Source organism: Pan paniscus, chromosome 22, assembly GCF_029289425.2.
Source record: "Pan paniscus chromosome 22, NHGRI_mPanPan1-v2.0_pri, whole genome shotgun sequence".
NCBI classification, from domain to species: Eukaryota; Metazoa; Chordata; class Mammalia; order Primates; family Hominidae; genus Pan; species Pan paniscus.
This window is the reverse complement of record NC_073271.2, coordinates 38,165,479-38,188,931: the sequence shown is the minus strand read 5'-3', so window position 1 is coordinate 38,188,931 and position 23,453 is coordinate 38,165,479. Positions and strand designations below refer to the sequence as shown.

At 52.9% G+C, this 23,453-nt stretch overlaps 1 protein-coding gene across 1 annotated transcript in view; it reads right to left on the bottom strand.

The window, feature by feature from the left end:
- UMODL1 (uromodulin like 1) overlaps positions 1 to 23,453 on the bottom strand; it is a 68,005-nt gene that overhangs the window by 21,022 nt on the left and 23,530 nt on the right. The window contains exons 7-13 of the mRNA XM_055105199.2: positions 19,107 to 19,361; positions 15,747 to 15,859; positions 13,925 to 14,144; positions 8,351 to 8,488; positions 6,337 to 7,167; positions 4,220 to 4,477; positions 1,924 to 2,036 (exon numbers count right to left, since the gene is read on the bottom strand). Of these exons, the coding sequence (XP_054961174.2) occupies positions 1,924 to 2,036; positions 4,220 to 4,477; positions 6,337 to 7,167; positions 8,351 to 8,488; positions 13,925 to 14,144; positions 15,747 to 15,859; positions 19,107 to 19,361 (1,928 nt within the window). The remainder of the gene's footprint in view (positions 1 to 1,923; positions 2,037 to 4,219; positions 4,478 to 6,336; positions 7,168 to 8,350; positions 8,489 to 13,924; positions 14,145 to 15,746; positions 15,860 to 19,106; positions 19,362 to 23,453) is intronic.

Here is a 23,453-nt window from a genome sequence, read left to right as displayed (position 1 = left end):
CAAAGGAAGAAATGGTTCAAAGAGGAAAGATTAATCAAGAAACTCGGGAAGGAAACGGAGCTGCCTCTTTTGACCACTACAGCCAGGTGGAAGGATTCAGTGTTTGTTGTTTAATATTCTAACTACTATTTAACCTTATCAATGAAATCACATTATTAATCAAACCGTCAACAACTGTTGAATGCACAAACCAGGAGCAGGGAATGAGCTAGGCCATTCCCAAAGGCTGTAGAATCTTCTCATCTGTGGGTGAAGCGCTGGGGTGTGCAGCCCTGCTACGGTATTACCACGACAGGCCACTAGGTGGCAATGTCAAACCCTCTCTGTGCTGAGCTCAGACTCAGGAAATCTACAATGTGAGATTCCGTGCAAACAAAATCACTAGATTATGACAAGGGCACTCCCTATACCTCAAAAAGTCCACAAGAAGCCACGTCACTAAATGGTAACAGATAGCGTCCTGGAGAATGCTGAGGGGATGGCAGGGAGGAATGCAGGAAAGAGCAGGAAAAGAACTTTCTCTGAGGCAGGGGCATCGCAGCACTATTTATAACAGACAGAAGCGGGGAGCCGCCCAGTGCGCTCGGTGAATGAATGGATGAGACTGCATGGGTTATGCCCCAGCCATAACAAGGAATCCAGTGCTGACACATGCTGCCACGTGGATGAAACCCGCAAACCTCATTTTAACTGAAAGAAGCCAGACACAAAAAGTCACATATTGTATGATTCTATTTCTGTGAAATGTCCACAATGGGCAAATCTATAGAGATAAAAAGCAGATTAGTGATTACCAGGAGCTGGAGGAAGTGGCGAGAGGGAGTGACTTTTTTTTTTCTGTTTTTGAGATGCGGTCTTGCTCTGTCACCTAGGCTGGAGTGCAGTGGCAAGATCTCAGCTCACTGCAACCTCTGCCTCCTGGTTTCAAGCGATTCTCCTGCCTCAGCCTCCTGAGTACCTCGGATTACAGGCACCCGCCACCACATCCGGCTAATTTTTGTATTTTTAGTAGAGATGGGGTTTCGCCATGTTGGCCAGGCTAGTCTAGAACTCCTGACCTCAGGCGATCCACCCACCTCAGCCTCCCAAAGTGCTAGGATTATAGACATGAGCCACCATGCCCAGCTGGGAGTGACTTCTAATGGGTATAAGGTTTCTTTTTGGGTGATGAAAATGTTCTGGAATTAGTAGTGATGGTTGCACAATTTTGAAAAATAGTCTAAACCACTGAATTGTACAGTTTAAAAGTAGATTTTATGGTCTATGAAATAAATCTCATTTTTTACAGGTTTAAAAAAAAAAACCGTGGAGGGACTTTCTGCTTCATAGGTTCCACAACTGAAAAACAGGTTTCACTGGACAGAAAGTGAAGTGTGAAGTAAGGATGCAGCAGAGGAAGAGTTGTGCCTCCTGTCTGCTAACCATGTCTTCGCCGGGGCAGATCCAGGGACACTCAGGGAGTCAGGCCAGAGCTTAACGTCCTGGCTTCCTTCAGAAATGAGGAGCTCATAGGACCTACAGGTCAAATTCCTAGTTGGATGAGACTAGAATTCTTTTTTTTTTTTCCCCACACGGTTTCACTCTGTTGTCCAGGCTGGAGTGCAGTGGCACGATCTCGGCTTACTGCAACCTCTGCCTCCTGGGTTCAAGAGATTCTCCTGCCTTAGCCTGCTGAGTAGCTGAGGTCACAAACATGTGCCACCATGACAGGCTAATTTTTTTTTTTTTTTTTTTTTGGTGGAGATGGGGTTTTGCCATGTTGCCCAGGCTGGTCTTGAACTCCTGAGCTCAGGCAATGTGCCCGCCTCTGCCTCCCAAAGTGCTAGGATTACAGGGGTGAGCCACCGTGCCTAACCTAGAATTCTATCAGCCTTCCATCCTTTCCCTCCTGAAAGGAATTAAGGGCTGATATCACCAACTCACCGTCCTGAAGAATAGTTCTAGGAAATCTCGACACTCCTGGCTGCTTGCGTTGCGAAAGGATTCTGAGTACCTGACATTTTTGATTCTGACCTTTCCAATGAGCTTCCGGGCTGCTGCAGGATGGAGGATAAGCACATTTGGAACTGGTGCTGTATTAGATAACAGACTAACATTTCAATATTAATAAATGTATTTTCATGTCCAGGAAGAGCATCACACCAAAGCCAACCCATGTTCTAGAAAGAAGGAATAGTGCCAGGGCTCAGGGACACAGCCCATCAGATTCCAGAGGACACAGAACAAAGCCTGAACACAGTGGGAGAACCTTCCAGAGGCCACAGAGCCAGCTCGGCCCCTGCAACTGTCTCCCCACCACACACAGCCTTCCTTCCTTGCTGCCGTTGCCCCATGCTGGGGTTCAGACAATTTCCCAGCAAGCTGGCATGACTTGAAGCATGTGGAAGCACCATTAAATAACTTTGCCAGGGCTACGGGTGCAAACTGGGCTGTCCCAGGTATACCAGGACTTAGGGCCCTGGCCAGGCCTCTGCTCAGAGTCCACATGGCCGCAGGGTGCCCAGGGGTCTTGTTTAGGGCCAGCCCTTCTTCCTCCCCGAGCAGCCCCACCTCCCCTGGTCTATGGGCAGTCCCTGTTTTGGCATCATCTGTTCCATCTGAATCTTTTCCCTCCGCAGAGGGCTTCTAGGAGTATGTGGCACATAAATGTGGTCCAGGAATGTCGCCACCCCATCCTGGCCCTGGCATGGCAGCCACCCCAGTGTTCAGTCAGTCCCTCACCAGATATTTGCGAAGCGCCTGCCATGTGCCAGAGGCATTCTAGACAGTGAAGGAGAAAGACACAGCTCTCCCCTCAGGGGGCTTAGAGTCCATCTCCCCAGAGCTTCTCACTAAGTTTAAGACAAACCACAGAGCCATTCTGCTATGCATTCCTGGGCGAACCCCAAACTCTACGTCCTTGAGATCATTGTTGTTGCTGCCCCTGAGGGCCTCTGGTTCAGTCTCCATGGCTGGCATGAGCAACCCAGTCTGAAAGCCATCAGTAGCAGGACAGGTGCACAGGTGAGAGCAGGTATAAGTGCACCCACAGGTTTGGGGTCCCCCATGCAGCCTGTCCCGTCCAGAGCAGCTGAGACCTTCAGAGGCCCAACTCTGGCTCTCAGACCCCAGAGCCACCCTGTCTGACTGTCCAGCCAGCACTGATCTCCCTCCTCTCCAGCTGCTCGTGAACGTGCACAATTCATGTCATGCACTCCATCTGTTCTCTAATTTCTCAGGCCATGGCTGATTAGTACTTTAAAGCACATACATAGTTCTCAACTTCTATTATTGCATCCCAATAGAACATCTTATGCCTCTCTCAAGGGGTGTGCGCTCCACTGTGCAGACCACTGCTATCAATGCTGCCCACAGTGTGAAACCATCCTACACCTCCCTCAAGGGGTGTGCGCCCCACCGTGCAGACCATTGCTATCAACGCTGCCCACAGTGTGAACACCCTCAAGGGCTGTGCGTCCCACTGTGCAGACCACTGCTATCAACGCTGCCCATGGTGTGAAACTATCTTACACCTCCCTCAAGGGGTGTGTGCCTCACCGTGCAGACCACTGCTATCAACGCTTGGGAAGCTGCCCATGGCGTGAAAACCAGCCTGCAACATCAGACACGCTCTTGACTACCCAGGTAAGGTACACATAAGAAAATACCCGGGTAGCGATGCTAATGAAAAGAAAAGAGGAATTTCATCCAAATATGTGTAATATTGTCACTGTCCAGCTGGAACGCAGTGGAGTCTATGTTTGATTCATTATTGCTCAATTCTTTACTTTGTGGCCCCAGGCTCTGGCAGGCTGCTCACAGATCATCCATGTGACTGCCGATTATCTGTTGATGTCCTTCCTGAAAGCCAAGTCCTCTGTAGGACTGTTGAGATCAGAGGGAGTGGATGCAGCTCAACAGATGAGCACCGCGTGCATTTTCCATGCTGCCTCCCCCGGAGGACATGGGTGAGCCACACCTGCAGCCTCCCAGGTGCAGTCTATGGCACTCTGCTGCCACCTCCGTACCCGTGGGCTGCCTAATGCCTTTTCCTGAATAAGCCACCTCCTGTCTGGCCATCATTGCACGCCTGCTGAAGCCAGCCGGATGTCCCTAAGCTGAGAAGAACAATGACACCTAGCAGCCCATAAACAAATCCAGCTCTCTTAAGCCTTAACCCACAGAAAGTCTTTTTCATACTTTTTGTTCCTCTCTTTAAAAACAAATGGAAGCCCATTACCTGTCCTCACTTTCAGATGAGCTCTGGCACCTTCTTTCCCACATGCTTTGGCCATGATCTCAACCAGGTGCAAGACCCCAGGCTCCAGCCCCGACAGTGTCACACTCGTGTTCCAGGTCTCTAGGACCACAGCAGGGCTCCAGGTGGAAGTCAGAGTGAGCTGGAAGGTGGAGTCCATAGCAAGATCCGCCTCCCATGCCAGGTGGAAGCCGGTGCTGGTCACATTGGAGACCATGATCCTCCCAATGGAGACAGGAACTGGGAAGTGGAATATAAACACCAAAATTACAATCAAGCCATTTCTAGGAGAAAAGAAGCCTCGCCCAATGCCAAAAATCAAATTCATCACCATGGGGACATGAGCAATTTGCAGGTGATGGCCGCCAAGGTGATGGGTGAGTAGGATCCTGTACAAACCTCCCAAGCCCGGGCTTCCTGGGCCTGCATCCTTGCCCCTCCTTGGGATGATAGCAAATGGCTTCTGATTTTGTTTTGTTTCAGCAGATGGTTCATATACATCCCTGAGGCCCCTGGACTCCCCAAAATGAAGGCCTCTTGAGCAGGTTCTTGGTGGCGCCTCAGATGGACTGTCTACTCTTGACCCCTGGGTGGATTTACCCAGGGTCCAACTAGGAGTTGACATTGGTGACAATGCTGGCTAGAGAGCCATTCTTACAGGAAGACCCCAGGTCCCTCGGTAATACTGACTTACATGGGCTAAGAGTTTAGTCTTAGAGCCTGTGCTGCTTAGCAGAGGAAATGCATTGAGGAAGATCACATTTAACAGCTCATTTGGATGAAATCCAGAGGCAGGCTAGCTCTGCAAGCTCACAGGGCTGTCACGGCCGAGATCCAACTCCTGCACAGATTCCTGCTGTGAATCTCCTGAGATGTCACCTGGGGGTTTGGTGATGGCTAAATCTTCTACAAGTAACATGGAATTGCTGGGGGTTACGGTATGACTAGAGGTGCATAACAGCTGGGGGGTGCAGGAACTCTGGATGTGTAGAGTAGATGGGGATACAGAACACTTAGGGGGTAAAAAAACAACTGGGGGTGCGGAACAGCTGACAATCCAGAGCATCTGCGGAGGTTCAATATCTGGGGTGAAGAACAGCTGGGGAACTACAGAACTGTGGGTGCAGAACAGCTGAGGGGGCACAAAACAGCTGGGGAGGTGCAGAACACCTATGGAGGTGCAGAACAGTGGGGAGATACAGAAGAGCTGGGAAGTACAAAACAGCTGGGGTTGCAGAACAGCTGGGGGTGCAGAACAGCTGGGGAGATACAGAACAGCTGGGGCAATGCAGAATCTCTGGGGCATATAGAACAGCTGGACAGATACAGAGCAGCTGGGGAGATACAGAGCAGCTGGGCAGATACAGAGCAGCTGAGGATGCAGAACAGCTGGGGGTGCAGAAGAACTGGGGAGGTGCAGAACAGCTGGGGGTGCAGAACAGCTGGGGAAATGCAGAATCTCTGGGGCATATAGAACAGCTAGGCAGATACAGAGCAGCTGGGGAGATACAGAACAGCTGGGGAGGTGCAGAACAGCTGGGAGTACAGAAGAGCCGGGGGTGCAGAAAAGCTGGGGTGCAGCACACCTTGGTGTGCAGAGCAGCTGCAGGGCTGCAGAACGCTTGGCAGGGTGACGGAACAGCTGAGGGGTGCAGAACAGCTATGGGAGTCCAGCATTACTGGGGGGGTGCAGAGTTGTGGGGGTGTCATCACACCGATCGGGGCTGGGACACAGTTCTGCTAGGAGGCAGGACAGCGGGGGTGGGCAACACCTCAGGGGATGGCTCCAGCACCTAACGCGACAAGTAAGGCCCAAAGCCTGCTCCTGAAGGCAGACCTCCGCCCCAGCTGCTGCAGACAGGGAGCCCTAAGAGATGGGGAAGAGAGATCTGGGACAGGCAAGGGGACCAAGCTGTCTTCCTAACTCAACTAGAAACCAGCTGCTGGGTGCCTCCGTTTCCTCACGCACAAGATGAGGATGCCGCCTGAGCATTGCTAGCAGCCTGCGACTCCACGGCTGCGGGCGCTTTGCCCCAGAGGCTCACACAGGCTGTGGGTCCTATTAGTCCTAGTCCCCATGCACCATTCGAGGAACTCACCACAGGCGGGGGTCTTCAGAGCTGTGAGGGTGGAGGTCAGTGGCAGGTCTACAGAACCGGAGAGTCCACTGTCCTCATTTCGCAGCCACGTGGGATTCAGAAGTGTTTCCCGGGTGGAACGGGTGGCATGCCACATGACGTGGCCGGTGGGGTCCTCAGTACGGGAAGGCCAGGAGGGTGGCTCCATGGTGGAGTTTCCCTGTAGCTGTCCAGGGAGGGCCAGTGGGCCATCTGTGGCCCCAGGAGGGAAGCTGTGGGTTGACCCAGGAGCCTTCGGGGAGGAGGTGGTGCCTATCACCCCAATAGTGTTCCTATGGCTGGGGCTCGCCTGGCTGGGGCTCTCCTGGCTGGGGCTCCCCTGGCTGGGGCTCCCCTGGCTGGAGTTCGCGTGGCTGGGGCTCCCCTGGCTGGGGCTCTCCTGGCTGGGGCTCCCCTGGCTGGAGTTCGCGTGGCTGGTGCTCCCCTGGCTGGTGCTCCTCTGGCTGGGGCTCGCCTGGCTGGTGCTCTCCTGTCTGAGTCTCCCCTGGCTGGGGTTCACCTGGCTGGGGCTCCCCTGGTCCATCCCCAGACCCGGGGCAGTGCTGGGCACCTCCTGCTCCACGCCTTTTCCTGTGTTGTTCCTGTCATACCCGACCACACTGCTGCCCCCTCTTCTGGGTGAGGGCTCTGGGGTCCAGGCCTGGCCTGCTGCCGGGGTGCCCTGAGGGTGCCCAGGGCTGGGTGACAGGGTGAAGTTCTCTAGGCCGGGGGCTGCTGTTCCCGTGCCAAGACCTGGGACCGTTACCCCTGTTGCCGCAGACAGTCCACCGCCCGTGGGGCTCACCAGGTCACCTGCCAAGACACATCCACTGTCAGAGCCTGCTGGATCCCACCCATGAGTAAGAGCCCTCCCAGGAGGGCAGCATGGCCGTCCAGCAGGACTGCTCTGCATCCTGGAGTGGACCTGGCCAGGGACGCAGGCGGGCTCAGCCAGCGTTCAGGAGTGTTTCATGGGCCCATGTTTGCAGGCTCCCCGGGGCTCTCTGAAGGCAAATCACGCCTCTCCACTGGATAAATGAGGAAACTGAAGTTGAGGGTGAGGGATCCACCTGGGGGGCTACAAAACCCGGGCTTGAATGCAGGGCTTGGTTCTCATAGGCCTCAGATTAATCCATCAGGACTGGGAAAATGGGACAATTTCCCCCAGATTTGTGCTCAATGTGGGACTTGGTGCTGGATGCTGTCATCGACTTGCAGGACATTAGGCAAATGAGAAAAACAGAAGACAAGGTGTGGGATGTTAGGAAGCAGGACAGCACACGCAGTGTCTAAGGAATATTCTCCCCAGGGAACTGGTCTCGGCTGCTCCTTCCAGCTAGAAAGCCCTCAGCGGGGGCTGGCAAGCCAGTGGCTGGGCGCCTCTGCCACGCCTGTGTCCGGGCCGACATTGCTAATCAGTGACTGCATTTTAGGTCCCTACGTGGCCTCCTCCTGCTGCTCAATTCAGCATCCCAGGTATCCCCGACCCACTCATCAGAACTGGTCCACAGAAAAGACTGGGGGCCGATACAGCAGGACTAGAGCTCAGCGGCCCCCATCGGGCCTCTCTGCAGCTTCTCTGGGCTTCCACACTCTCTCGGGCTCCAGGCCACACCCTCTCGGGCTCCAGGCCACTGGGGAAGGAATCCCTCGACCCCGGGCTGCATCCTGACTTCTGTGGGCCCAAGGAACTTGGCCTTCATGGATCCCCTGCACCCCTCCACTTAAAAATCTATCAAAAATTACATTTTATAATGGCATTTAGATAGAGATGAGTGTAATCCAAGCTAGATTCATTGTTTTATGTATATTTACTATCCTTCTATTAATTTCTTTCTTCTGATTTTAAAATAAATTGAAATGAAAACATTTCTGTAGGCCCCTAACATTACCATAGGTCCTCAGCGCTGTGCCTATGGAGAATTGGACCTTGCCCCACCCCCAGATTCTCGGGCAGGGGGTCTTCCCAGAGTCGGCAGGGGGGGTCGACACGTACCCTCACAGGCCCGGCCTGCGCGGGAGGGGGTGGCGTCCCTGGTGGTACGGCACTGGCAGGTGTAGGAGCCCTCCAGGTTTATGCACCAGGCAGCCGGTGAGCAGTCGTGTTCCGCGCTGTCCACACACTCGTCCCAGTCTGCCAGGGGGAGACACAAGTCAAAACCCATGAGAAAACAGCCCAAGAGTGATCAGAAGACAGACCCATGCTGGAAGGAGTCCTTCCTAGCCGTCTTTGCAGTGAACGGCCGGGAGCAGGGGCACTTTTGGGGCATCCATCCAACACTCTCATGACAAGCTTACGGCCTGCCTGTGCCCACCTTCACATTGGTTGGCTTATTTGGGGGCAAAGATTAGGAAATGTTCATTCCTTAAATATTAGCACCCACGGGTGTGCATCTAGCCCTCTCTTCTTTATTCTGTTTCCACACCCAAAACTTGAAATGTTTTCTCCTCTCTCTTTGATGTGCCAACATTCTCCAATACTTAGTGTCTCAACCAAGAAACAGGAAAGTAACTGAGCCAGGGGTGGGGACACAGCTGAGTATAACGTGAACTTTCCGCATGGGGGGTGGGGGTCCAGCGGAGTATAACATGAGTTTTCCACGCCGGGGGTGGGGGTCCAGCGGAGCATAACACCAGCTTTACACGCCAGGAGTGGGGATCCGCCTGAGTATAACATGGACTTCTCTTGTGGGGGGGTGGGGGTCAGCCTGAGTATAATATGAACTTCCCGCGCGGGGGGTGGGAGTCCAGCGGAGTATAACATGAACTTCCCGCGCGGTGGGGGTGGGAGTCCAGCTGAGTATAACATGAACTTCCCACGCCATATTCTAGAGCACCCGGGTGTCTCCACAGGTATGTCCCTCCTCCTGTGTCCAAAGACTTGTGATGTCATGTCACCGGGGGGCCCGCCTGAGGGGAATGAAGGTGAGGACAAGGACAATGTAGCTCCCATGGGGTGGCTGAGCTGAGGTCGTCGGGGCCAGGCCCTGCTGGAGGTGACAGTGCCTTCTGCGCGTGCTTCTGCAGAGCTGCGGGTGGAGGTGCTCGGGAACGAACCCACACCCGGCATGCCAGAGAAGTTCCAATTCAGTTGGAATTTAAGCCACGATGCAGGACCAGTTCAGTTCTGGGCAAAGAAAACCCTGCTGCTGAGTGCTCTGAGGCTCGTTTTGTGGGTTTTTTTCTGTTGTGCTTCCTGCGGTCTCCACAGAAGCAGCTTCCCTGGAGAACAGCAAGCTCGTCAGCTGCCACAACAGCTATGCCACCACCCTAGCATGGCCTGGGGGCTGCCTTGCCATCAGAACACTGCTGTTGCCAACCCACACCTCTTCCTGGGGTGCTACTCAACCTCCAGCCTACAGGTAACTCCCCTGGGGGTGCTCCGGGTTGGGGATGGAGCCTAGGCTGGCTGGGCTGCAGTCCACGGAGGACAGCAGAGGCACCAGGCAAGACGCTGGCTCAAACCACCAAGCACCTGATGTCTATTTTGGGGCGTGGTGATTCACCTAATCTTCACTCCTCCGTCCCCCCAGACAGCTCCCAAGCGAGCTCAGAGGAAGGCGCTGACAGCTGTATTTAGTCTTGCATTAAGCCTTGAGGCTTGCCGGCCCTCCAGTTCAGAGGAAGAGGCAGGTGTGGGAGCAGGAAGAGCTGCCAGTGAGCCTCTGCACCCTCCCGGGATGGCCAGGCGAGGGCACAGAGCCAGTGAGAGCCCAGGGCAGGACGCTGCACACTGCTCCCGCTGGCCCCGCAGCTGGGACAAGGGCTGAGCCCTCTCCTGGAGCAATGGGGGCAGCTACTTCAGAGACTCCCAGCCCAGGTGCCCCTCCTGAGCTGGCCCCACCCAGAACAACAAGCTGGAGAGGGTCCAGGAGCAGGTACAGACCCCAGATCTCCTGGGCCACCCTGTCCCAGCAAGGTGCAGGCTCCTCAGTTGGACCATGAGCTGTCTTTCAGGGCCCAGGGTGTCCTCCAGAAGTGATGCCCCTCGGACTCTCCTGGGGGCGTGTGTCAGATTCACACTGGGAGAAAGAGGGCACAGAGCACCTCATCCTAATGCCACCGCAAATGGACGCTGGACAAATAGTGGTACCCGTGAACCCAAGGAAAGGAAGCAGCCTGCAGTAGGTTAGCCTGGCCAGCAGGTGAGGGGGATGGTGACAGCCCCAGGCCAGGATCCTTACTCACGGCCCTTCTCTCACTCTGCAGAGGGGATGGAAAGGGCTCGCGCAGTGGCGAGGCGGGTGGGAGCAGGCAGCCAACTGGAAGCTTTGGGGAGCTCAGCTCCACCTACTCTGGCCCCAGGAAAAGCGGCGTTGATTCCAGAGCCCCAGAAGACTCACAAGGCCTCTGACGCAGAAGGACGCCGGTGGGAGTCCTGCTCCTCCGGCTGAGGTCGGTGCAGAGGGTTCACAGTGGTGCCTCGTAGAAGCCCAGTGATGACCCTCACTCTAGAACAAATGCACACTGTATGAGAATCTCTCCTGAGAGCAGATGTTGGGAAGAGAAGGAATAGGGGCCGTGCTGTTAGGAGCAAGAGATTGAATGGAAGTGATGTGAGGGGTTCAAAAAGGAGCCCCGTGAGGAGGAAGGACCAGTGGGAACCCAGGGGTTGCTAGGAGACCTTCCTAGATGAGCTCTCATCCAAGATATGAAAGTTAATCCTGGAAGAGTTAGCCCTGAACGCTGGAGGGGCCATCAGAAATGCCCTGTCGCCATGCACAGGCACTGGGCTAAACCCACACAGGCATTGTGCCTTAATTTACTCCATCGCCATAGGAGGTGGGATGTTGCTGTAATCTCATTCCACAGATGAGTATACTGAGGCCCAGGGAGAGGAAGTCATTTGTGCAGCATCCCACAGTGAGTGAGTGTCAGAGCTGGGATTCCAACCCATTCCGCCTCACTCTAACCTCTTCCTATGGGGCAAAGTGAGCAGGAGGTTTGGCCGCCGCTGTGAGGGTGCAACTCGTAGGCGCAAGGGGCAGCTCAGCCTCCAGGCCTCCCAGCACATGGTACATACCTCCTGGGGAAAGACCGAACACATGGCCACCTACACAGCCCACCGTGACTGGCGCAGGAAACCCCAGGCCCCGGGATGGATGGCCTAAGGGTAAAGATAAGGTCACGACAACCTGACCCCTCCACGGGCTGCTGTTCGCCTCATCTATCGGGGTTGGGACATGTTGACGCACAGGCAGGGAGTGCTCCTGAATGACTGAGGAATGCTCTAGTTGTGCCAACAACATTATTTCTACGTGGACCACAGCGCAAATACCTTTTCTTCTTCAGAGGAGCTCTTTTTGTGTTTTCATTTCTTGTTTTTTTTTGCTGAGTAGTATCAAATGTCTTCTTCTGCAGATCCTCGCCATGAAGGTGGGGCTCTCTGTGGGGGTGGATGTCCCCCCAGAAGCTGGGCTCAGGCCTCGTGCTGCCTCCCCAGGCAGGGGCAGTGCCCCATGGTTGCTCCCCCGACTCTGGCGTCTGAAGACACCAGTAGTCATGGAGTCAAAAGAGTGCAGAGGCAGGGCCGCCTCCCCAGCCATGCACGGCCTGAGGCATCACCATCACTGGCCACAGAGCTGACCCCCCAGCTCAGGAGACCTGCCCGCACCAGCACCTCAGCTCTGAAATGTGGAGGAAGCAGCCCACAGCCTGCCCGGGACCCTGCCGGGCAAGAGCCTGCAGAAGGAGCTTAACAACTTCTCAGGACCACTGGAACAGCGTGGGGAGTGGGGTGCTGCGAATGCTTACAATGTATTCATCCAGTCCTAGAAGTGCAAGACACGGGTCTCCTGTGGCTGCCATCACAAACACACCAGCTGGGGGGCCTGAAACAGCACAGATGTATTCCTGCCGTTCCGGAGGCGAAGTCCAAACTCCAGGTGTCAGCAGGGCCGCCCTCCCTCTGGGGCTCCAGGAAAGGGGCTTTCCCAGGCCTCTTCCAGTGTCTTATCTTGTGGCTCCAGGACTCCTTTGGCTTGTGGCTGCATCACTCCAATCTTGGCCTCTGTGTCTGTGTCTCTCCTCTTGTCTCGTATAAGAACACTTGTCACTGAACTTCAGGCCCACCCAAATCCAACGGCAGGAGGACCTCATCTTGACACCCTTAACTTAATCGTGTCTGCAAACACCCTTATTCTAAATAAGGTCACATTCTGAAGTCCCAGGTGAACATATCTTTTTGGAGGGGGCCACCATTCTACCCACGACATCCCTGCTGCCAAGGTTCTCATTTGGCAGGGATCTGGAATCGCCTGAGCCCTAGTCCCAGAGGATGGGAGGAGGGAGGCAGGGAGGTGTGGAGGGCAGGCTGGGTGGCATCCACCTGAAGGCTGGATCCACCTGAAGGTTGGATCACGGGGTCACACACTGAGGACCCTGCTGGGGGCATACCCTGTGGACCCCAACCTCAGGCCCTACCCTGCAGCCCAGCTAGGCGGGATCTTACCAGGTACAGGGGCCACTGTAGTATCTCCATCCTTAGGGAGTGCCAAGTGAACAGAGTAACCCCAGGCTGAGGTTTCCAGGCATGACTTCAAAGAGTAGAAGTCCCCACACCCAACCCAGTTCTTCCCGGCACCTCCTGCTGGGGGAAGGTTGGGACAGGAAGCCAGCATGTGGCTGAGCTCCAAGACCCAGCACCCCAGGAGATGACCAGAGAGGTGCCCACTCCACAGATTGAGCCCAAAACTGGAGCTTGTGGATCTAGAGACTGTGTGTGCCCTCACAGCCAGGAGAGAACTCCGTGCCTGCTGTAGGACAGCAAGAACCTGGTCTCCGTGCCTTTCTGTCTCTCTCTTTATCTCTCTGTCTCTGTCTTTGTGTCTGTCCTGTGTCCATGACCGCCTGCTTCAAGGCAACACCAAGTAAAATGAAATAACACACAGCATAATGAAATAGACCCACAGAGGCCGGGCACGGTGGCTCACGCCTGTAATTCCAGCACCTTGGGAGGCTGAGGCAGGTGGATCACCTGAGGTCAGGAGTTCGAGACCAGCCTGACCAACACGGTAAAACCCTGTCTCTACTTAAAATACAAAAATTAGCCAGGCATGGTGGCAGGCGCCTATAATCCCAGCTACTGGAGAGGCTGAGGTGGGAGAATCACTTTAACCTAGGAGGCGGAGGTTGCAGTGAGCCGAGATTGTGCCATTGCACTCCAGCCTGGGCAACAAGAGCGAAACTCTGTCTTAAAAAAAAAAAAGAAAAGAAAAGAAAAAGAAAAAAAAGAAAAAAAGAAAAGAAATAGACCCACAGGTGGGCAGTTGTCCCGCTGCCCAGAAGTGCTGGGGGGCCCTGACGACAGACACAGTGAACTCCTGTCCCTTTCCCCCGAGAGGACCTTCCAGCCCCGTTTCACTCAGTGTCCTGGGCTGACCAATGAGACACAGGTGAGCTAGTTATTCAGGGCTACTGCCCTGGCCCCTGGTTCCGGTGGAGGAAGATAGAATAAGGATTTGCATTTCTTTACCCTTTGAAATAAAGGAAAGACTGACTCAAATAAAGTCACCAAGAGGATTTCTGAGCTGGAGGACATGAGGCAGCAGGGCGGGTGGCCGGGCCATACCTTGCACGCGTGTCCCCTGCCAGTCAATCTGGAACACTGTGCTTGCCAACAGGGGCTGGAGTAAGGGAGCCAGCGTGGAGATGCCCATGGGAAACCCGGGGTCCTGCACGGTGAGCTTGAGCCTCACGACCACGCTTCCCGCCTGGAGAGACACGATCTGCATTCTCAGCTTCCCACTCCGGTACAAGTCAGACACCGCCGGTGGGAAGGAGCTCTCGACCTAGCCAAGAAAAGGCAACAGCAGACATCCATCAACGTCTTAATGACCATTAAGCAGGGTTCCAGGTGTGACCGATGGATGGTGCTTGGAGCCATTTCTCTCCTCTACAATCAAGAGGAGGCACCTGACGACCGACCTCTCAGAGCACGCAGAGAAGTCTGTTCACAGCACCTTAGCTGGGCTTTCCCTGGGACAGCCGGGCCTGGCCTGGTGTGTGCTGGGGACTCACAGCGACCACTGCAATCAAGCTCCCAGTTGTGGAGCATCAGATGGACAATCCCCTCTGAGTGTCCTGAAAACTGGTGCGAAGGTCATTTGTGTGAGTGTGTGAGAAAGACTGATTGATTGATAGATGGATTGATAGATGGAGAGGCCCCACCAAGGAACAATGCCTATGGCTATTTGGAGCTGTCCCCCCTCTTACTAGGCTGTATCCCACACAAAACACGCACACAGAGCCAGGTGCTTAGGGCTACCCATGCCCAAGCAAGGGAGATACCAACCTGGTTCCCCGCCTTTGTGCCAACCCATACTTGCACACACAAGTGAGTTAACATTTAAAAAGGGAGGGAATTCTCTGAAAACATTGAAAACCAGATTCCCCCTCCAGGCGAATGTTGGGAAGCAACACTCTATGGGTCTCTGGCATTTCTACACATCTTGCAAGTAGACGCACTAACTGCCCTTTTGTTCCAGAATATCTTTCCAAGGATGTTTGCATAGTGAACAGCCTTGGGAGGGAGAGATAGTGGCTCCCTCCAGAGCAAAGGGCAGGTTTGTTACTGTCTGATGTAACAGATAATGTCTCCTTCTGGAGCCAGTGCTTGCACCCATTATAAAAGATTCAGGTTCCCTAGAGTTGGGGTTCCTCAGCTCAGGTGCAGACCCACTTTGTGTGCTTCATGCCCCTGGTCCCCTCTGCATCACCTCTGTGGGACTCGGGTGCAGGAAGGGGAACCGGCACAGCAGCACACGCATGCTGCCTGCTGTGCTGTGAGTAATACAGTCTTCTGTCTCTGGCCCAGGAGTCTCATGTCTTCTGCCAGCATCCATGAAACTGTGGCAGACTCACTTGTTAGTTTGCAGGGAGGGTAAAACCTCAGACTTTATGTGATTCTTGGCAGTTTAGGAAGTCACTTCTCCCTCCAATGCACCATCTGTGGATAGATGGTGCTTCCCACTGGCTTGCTTCTCCCTGGCTGTCTGCTGATGTCTCCCTTTAGTCACGAGGGAGGAATGGATGCCATGATTGTTGGTAAATGCTTCACTAATGAAGCTACCCCATAGCTGGAAGCCAGGGCCCTCAGACAGAAGGTTCCACAGAAAATCCAACAGTAGGATTAAGTGGTGTACACCATTTGAATAAAGGCACATATTTTAAAGATGGATTGGCCCAGTATCTGGATTAAGTACCCCATAAAAGCAGGGGGAAAGCTTTTGACTAATCACTGTGCGATTTGGGTTTGGCCTCCCCTGAAGCTGCAGTAACATGTATTTTTGCCACAATCCCAGAGGAAGAGCTGGGCAGGAATTAACTGCTTGTGTTTGATGTCTTCACTCAGAACACCCAAGAAAAGATTTCTGTCTGCATTGTGGCTTTACCTCGTGAAGCAGTTGTCTAGAAAAGTCCTGGTACTCCACGCTGCTGCGGTTGAGTAACTTCTCCGTCAGGTTGTGGTTTACAATCTTTATTGTGACTTCAAATACCTGGGCATCTGAGACAGACAGTGAAACAAATTAGCCTGTGGTCAAAAGTCACACACTTGTCTGTTAATGTTTTCCATGAAGCCTACTCTTTGGTGGATAATTTTTTTTAATAGATTGAGGCATGAATCTTAGATTGAGGTATCCTAATTGGGGGAAATAAATGTAAGAAATGAGAGAATAAACAAACACTTTTATGTCCAGGGCAGAGACATCCCAGGAAGGAGGTACAAACGTCACACACAGCCCGTACCCACGGGAACTGGGATTCAACCAGAGCATGGAGGGTCCTTTCCCGTGGGGTGGCTGCTGCTTTCCTTTGCCCTATTCACAACCACAGGGCCCAGCAGGTACTCACACGAGGCTCTTACTCAGGCCCCCAACATCAGGGTGACCAATGGGTTCCAACCTGCCCGGGAGGTTCCAGAATTTAGCTCTGAAAGTCCAACTTCTCAAGAACGTACTCTGCCAGTCAAAATGGTAGGGTTGCTTACTTACAAGGGAGGTTGCGTTATTTTGGGGCATAAGCAAAGATGGAAAAAAGCTTCAAGATGGGACACGGGAATATTCATCTTTCATTACTGAAAGGAAACCCAACATGCACAACCCAAGCGTCGGCGGGCACAGGAGCAGGTCGGCGGCAATTCTGCACGTTTCTCTAGTTATCTAACAGCCACCCGCAGCTGTGCCACACCCTGGCTCTCTCCCAGCTGGCAAGCTACGGGCCATCAGAGTGTGTCACCTATGCACACCACACTTAAGGCCACAGAAATGCCACCAATGTTATATATTGTATATTTCCCAATTGGGGCCCCTGTGAATCTCCCATCTTAGCAAGAGGGAGGAGCACTCCATGTGGCCTCCGATTCTCAGGCCCCGACGTATCACAGAGCCCCGTGGACTGGCGGCCTCCTCCAGGGCCCTGGGAATTGGACTCCCTGGAGGCTCTGGGCATCAGCTGCCACCGTAACACCTGCCCTGCTGCCTCCCGGCGTCACAGGCTCATGACAAGGTGGAATTAGACAAGGCCTTTAAAGCAAATTGGGCTCCTTAAAAAAGGGCTCTACAAAAAAAGGGCATTTTTATAATCTGGAAAAGGAAAGAAAATCAAGGCTGGGAAGTGGAATAGGTTGGTAATTCAAGAGTCTTCTAGAGTCTTCCAAATTATCTGTGCCTGACATTGGAATGCAGGTATTTTTTTTCCTGAAGGCACGGGGTTGGTGGGTGGGGAGGGTGAGGGCATGGGGTTGGTGGGTGGGGAGGGTGAGGAGCGCACGGGGTTGGTGGGGTGGGGAGGGTTAGGAGGGCACAGGGTTGCTGGGGTGGGGAGGGTGAGGAGGGCACGGGGTTGGTGGGGTGGGGAGAGTGAGGAGGGCACGGGGCTGGTGGGTGGGGAGGGTGAGGGCACGGGGTTGGTGGGGTGGGGAGGGTGAGGGCACGGGGTTGGTGGGGTGGGGAGGGTGAGGGCACGGGGTTGCTGGGGTGGGGAGGGTGAGGGCACGGGGTTGCTGGGGTGGGGAGGGTGAGGAGGGCATGGGGTTGGTGGGTGGGGAGGGTGAGGAGGGCACGGGGTTGCTGGGGTGGGGAGGGTGGGGAGGGTGAGGAGGGTACGGGGTTGCTGGGGTGGGGAGGGTGAGGAGGGCACGGGGTTGGTGGGGTGGGGATGGTGAGGAGGGCACGGGGTTGGTGGGTGGGGAGGGTGAGGAGGGCACGGGGTTGCTGGGGTGGGGAGGGAGCTGCAAGTTCCTATTGCATTTCCCAATAGAGATCAATTTTGCACCCTGGAGGATGGTTCTGTAATGGAACTGCCTCTCAGGCCTCAGTTTCCAAAAAGGGAAAAGAGTGTCCCTCCCCTCAGTACTGGCTACTTTGGAAATGAAATGAGCAGATGAGGTGGAGTCGGCTTGGAACGGGATGCCGCGTGCACAGTGCAGGGCTTGTGTCGAGGGTGGCCGGGGTGCTTGAGGGCTTTCTGGATGCCCGTGCTGGCTGCTATGAGGACTTAGCTTGAGGTCCGCCCCAAATCAGTTTGAAAAGGGTGTAGGGCTGAGCCACAGAAGGTCGCTCATTCCGCCATTCATTCTCCACCACCACTCACTGTCACTAGCATTAACCCCTGTGAGTGAGAAAGGCCCCAGTATGGTCTTCATGCAGCAACTTGTATGCTCTGTACACTCTGCTGAGACATGAAGCCCAAAGCCCACAGCCCAGGGCTCCCAGTGGCTCTACGTCAGGGACACACATCGGAACCCAGAACCAGAATGGAGCTCCAGCAACCCCACATTCACACCCCACAGCCACAGATGCCAGCCTGGGGGAAAACTTCCACCAGCCAGGCCTCATCTGACCAAGTCTAGGCACCACTGGGCACCAGGCAAGTGGGGAGCAAGACACGGGCAGAGCCAAGCGGGCTGCCCGGGACAGACCCAGATGGGCCACACCGGCTGCCTTCCTGACACAAGTCCCAAGTTCATGTGTGCGTCGTGTGTGTTTTGGAGACAAAAGTTGCCTCCTGAGATCACTTGAGCCCAGGAGTTTGACACCAGCCTGAGCAACATGGCAAGACTCCATCCGTATGAAAAATAAAAAATGTAGCCTGGTGTGGTGGTGTGTGCCTGTGGTCCCAGCTACTAGGGAGGCTGAGGTGGCAGGATCACTTGAGTCCAGGGGGTCGAGGCTGCAGCGAGCTGTGATCATACCACTACACTCCAGCCTGGGTGACAGAGCGAGACCCTGTCTCAAAAAGAAAAAACGTTTTGTCCCAGCACCAATGTGGTGGGCATGGCATTCGCTTTACATGCATCATGAGGGAAGCAAGGTGTGAAAACGTCAGCGATGCCCCCCTCTCAGGGAGGGAACTTAGACGGCTTCAGTGCTGCTGGGTAAGCGGGCAGGGTCCGGATCTGCCTGCCAGGAGCTGCCACCTTCTGCTTTATTATTATTATTTTATTCCTTTGCTTCACCCTAGCTGATGCTTTATTGGTGCTTCTGAGTCCACATGTTGTCCCCTCACACGGCAGAGTGAACCCCTAACAGGACGACATGTAGGGAAGCGAGGGAGCCAGTGAAGGCACCAGCGGGCCGGTGCAATGCCGGGCAGGCAGTGGGATGACTGGGAGGGGAGGGAGGAAGTGCAGGGCGGTCAGTGACTTCTGGTGCCCTGGTTATAGGAAGAAGAACGCGACATGCTAGGGCCACGGACCTGGGATAGAAAGACAAGCTCGCAAGCTAACGTGGGTCTCTGACTGGGGGCCTTACTGGTTTTGACGGTCAGCGTGGTGGAGACGTCGGCCCCGCACCCCTGGTAGCTGGTCTTCACCCTGTACAGCACTCCAGCCTCCAGCCCAGCCACCGCCAGTGCCTGGCTCTGTGTCCTGGCGCTCCTGAGCAACTCCATACCCCGGTAAACCCGGACATGGAAAGTGTGGTTCTGTGTAGAATTTAAATGCCAGGATACTTGAAAACTGTCACTGGTGACGTTGAGGACCACGTAGTCACTGACTGGAGGACAATCTACGAAAGCACAGACAGAGAAGATGAGCAAAGGGTCAGTGAGGGCGGCTTTATCTTCTGAAGCAGGTAACACAGCCTCATCTCAACTTGGTTCTCACCGATGTATTGATCAAGTTGACCCATCCAGGACAGCACTGGCTATTTTTTGTTTTTTGTTTTGAGACAGAGTCTCACTCTGTCACCCAGGCTGGAGTGCAGTGGTGTGATCTCGGCTCACTGCAACCTCTGCCTCCCGGGTTCAAGCAATTCTCTGCCTCAGCCTCCCAAAGTGCTGGGATTACAGGTGTGCACCACCACGCCTGACCCACTCGCTGTTTTTTTTTCCAATAATAAATGAAACCCATTCATTCAAAACAGAGGTATCAATCTTCTCTCTCTCTAGGCTTCTGAGTAATTTTGGAAGGTAGCTCAGGATTGCATTAGGTGATGGGGATATTTGAGATGAAATGGAGAAGCAAGAGGTCTGAAGTTGAAATCCCAGCCTCTCTATCACTGAGCCAAGTTAGAGGGTGGGAGTCATCCAAGTGTGCCTCTGTCTACACAGTGAACAGCATTGAGTCGTGGGGCTCTCTGGGATCCAGAATCGGTGGTTACTAGAAAGTCAGAACAGTCTCTCTGGGGACCTGTATACAGTCATTGTACAGAAAACATTTGTAGCAATGGCCACGACAGTGTAAGGTTTCTGTGCCACATCTACAAATACTGCCTTGCCAGCCTCTCCTGAGGCCCTGGGCTGCTCTGATTCATGACGAGCACTTGATCATTTGCACGAGAACTTCTGCACTGGGCTGACTCATCACGCCGTAAACAATGGCCTCATCAGGAAGCCGGACTCAGAAATCAGGCTGAGCTTCCTTTATTGCCCTTTTTATGCTTTCCTATTGAAATCCATGCCTCAGAGAGCAAAGCTCTGATGTACCAACCTATATATATTCTAGTGCTCAAATAGCATTGAAGCTCTTTTTTGGTTAAAAACATTCTGGCTGTACAGCAAGTGTCTGGGCAGTAAGAATTATATAAAAAGTAGACGGCCCCCAGTCTACGCACCAAAATTTTCACATCAGAATTTAAGCTCTATAAAAATAAGCAACAAAGAACTTTTAAAAATATATTTTGCAAAACCATGGTAAAGAAAATAATAATTTTATAATGTGTGGCTTCCCAAAGCCTTTTCTGTAAGGACTGGTAGGATATATGCTTTCTAGTATCATGAAAAGAATTCTGTTTTTAGACACGTGTGCCTGCTTTCTCCCAATAACAAAAAACAAAACAACCCAAAACAAAAAAACCCAACACTATCCAACTCATTTCCCTTTTCGCCTTGGCTGCTGAGAGGCTCAGAATCCAATTTAGTGCCCAGTCACCACCACGCGACATAGCCCTGCTGTCTCCTCCTTCCAATCTGAGACTGAGCTGCCTCTTTTCAATCTTGGTCCCTGTGTAGGTGAGCTCCCTCACTGAGAACCTGCCGCTCCACCTCCCAGCAGATGAGCATCTGTTACTGGAATCTGGACAGGCTTCACTCGGACAGGACCAGTGACATCCATCCAAATTCTGATGTGTCCTAATAACACTTCTAGGATGTGGGGTAGAATGTAGTTTTTTAAAAGACGCATCTATACTTTTTACAGGATTGTCCAGTGATTTTCGGCATACTGGTCAGAGAAACAGACATGGATTCATTCTTTATGATATTTTATTTAGTGGCAAGAAAAGCAGAAATGCTTCAACTGAGGGTGGCCCAAAGCTTGGGACCTGAGATTGTGGGTGGCACCCCCGTCTCCAGGGTCACCAGAACCCTGGAATCAAAAAGACCCCCCACTCACTGCCTGGCCTTCTAACAACCACCCAGCTTCTTAAAGTCTGTTCCTTGGGAACATATGTCTCACTGAAAAAGGAAGGAAGGGCTACAATTTCTTTTCCAAAAAGTCTGCTAAAAGCACTGACTGTTCTATTTTTGTACAGTCAGGACACAGCCCCAAGCATTTTTTTAATCCACGTTGGTGGAGGATGGTGTGACAGCAAAACGCCCTGCAAACAGGAAAGTGGGGCGGCCACGAGCAGGCGCAGCAGCTATAACAGCAGCCTCCAACCCACACCCAGGGCTCCAACCTTGCCTCCTTGTTGCCATTCAGATATCAAACTTGACACAGAGCGAGAGAGCACATGGGTGGGACAACAGATGGCCCACCCAGATTACAGGCCATTTAAAAACGCATTCTATAAGGAGTGCTTCTGAACGGAGCGGAGTTAAAATTAAAAGGGCACCCGTACTTACTAGAAAAGAACGCAGAGGAATGGTGTTTGGAAAGAAGTCTCAAAGGGTACGGGGCTGGCAATGCATGCTTTACCTCTTTTAATAAGTATATTTACTCTTTAAATTAAGATTCCAGGGGGTTTTTGGATCACTGGATGGGGGACCTGCAAACCTGGCATTTCAAATGCTATGAAACCCTCCAAGGCATCTGCAGAAGCTGCCGTCAGTGACTTTTGCAACTAAGAGAGATTGTGAGCATTTGGGGAAAAAGAATCTAATCTAATCCAAAGAAATGCATTATCCCTGAGGACAATGTTCCCATCCAATATCTGTGTGGCCCTTTCTCCAGTGTGTTACCTTGAAGCATTTGGAATTGTCCATATTTGACCAATAAGGGCACCAATTTCTTATGGCTCAATTTTTTTTTTAATTGAGCATCTACTATGCACCCAGCATCGCCATAAACACTGAGGGAACAATGATGAGTTAAGGTCCACAGTGTCCAAGCTAACGCAGCATGCATTATGCAACGGTAGGAACTTGCAGGGAGCTATAAATTAACTCCCTGGTGTGAGCCCCTTGCACTACTCCCTCCCATGACATCCATGTCACAAACCAGCCAAGCTATCAGTGACATGGTTACAGGTAATGTTTCCTGGGTGCTGTGTGCACCAGCCATGTTATCCTAGTTAGTCCTTACAGCAATCCCAGGTAATAGGTTCTTCTAGGATCCCCATTTTACAGAGGACAAAACTGAGGCCTAGAAAGGTCAAGTAGGTAGTAAATGGCAAAGCTGAACAATAGGAAATAGCAAAATTCACTTGCCTTACTACTAAGCTTTCCTATCACCAGTAGTAGGCTGAATAATGAGCTTCAAAGATATCAAGTCCTAATCCCTGCAACCTAGCACTGTGACCTTATTTGGAAAAGGAATCTTTGCAGATGTGATTCAGTGAAGTATCTTCAGATGGAAAGATAATCCTGGATTTCCCAGGTACACCCTAAATGCAATCACAAGTGTCCTTATAAAAGAGAATCAGGGGAGATTTGTACACAGACACACACACACACACACACACACACACAAAGGAGAAGGCGGTATGAAGCTGGAATAGAGAAAAAACAAAGATGTTGACCTTGAAGATGGAGTAGGGCTGGGCGTGGTGGCTCACATCTGTAATCCCAGAACTTTGGGAGGCCAAAGTGGGCGGATGGCTTGAGCCCAGGAGTTTGAAACCAGCCTGGGCAATATAGCAAGACCCTATCTTTACAAAAAACACAAACATTAGCCAGACGTAGTGATGTGTGCCTATAGTCCCAGCTACTTGGGGGGCTGAGCTAGGAGGATCAATTGAACCCGGGAGGTGGAGGCTGCAGTGAGCCGAGACTGTGCTACTGTACTTCAGCCTGAGTGACAGAGCAAGACCCTGTCTCAAAAAAAAAAAAAAAAAAAAAAAAAAAACAGCAGAAGAAAACAAAGGAGTGATGCAGCCACAAGCCAAGGAATGCCGGCAGCCACCAGAGGGCAGAGAGGCAAGGAATGGATTCTCCCAGAGCCTCCTGGGAGCACAGCCCTGCTGGCAACCTGATTTAGGCCCAGTGGTAACTATTTCAAATTTCTGGTCCTCAGAACTGTGAGAGGATACATTTCTCTTGTTTGAAGCCACCCAGTTCACGGGCCTTTGTTAGGGAAACCCGGGAAACTTACATATCTCCCAACCCTTCTTTAACGAAATTTCACAGCAGCTGTTCCCGTGGCTGGACAGCACAGCTTGGAGAGTTTTCTTTGTGTTGTAAAACCAGCCAACCAACTTCTAACGTGCTAAGGCCAATCT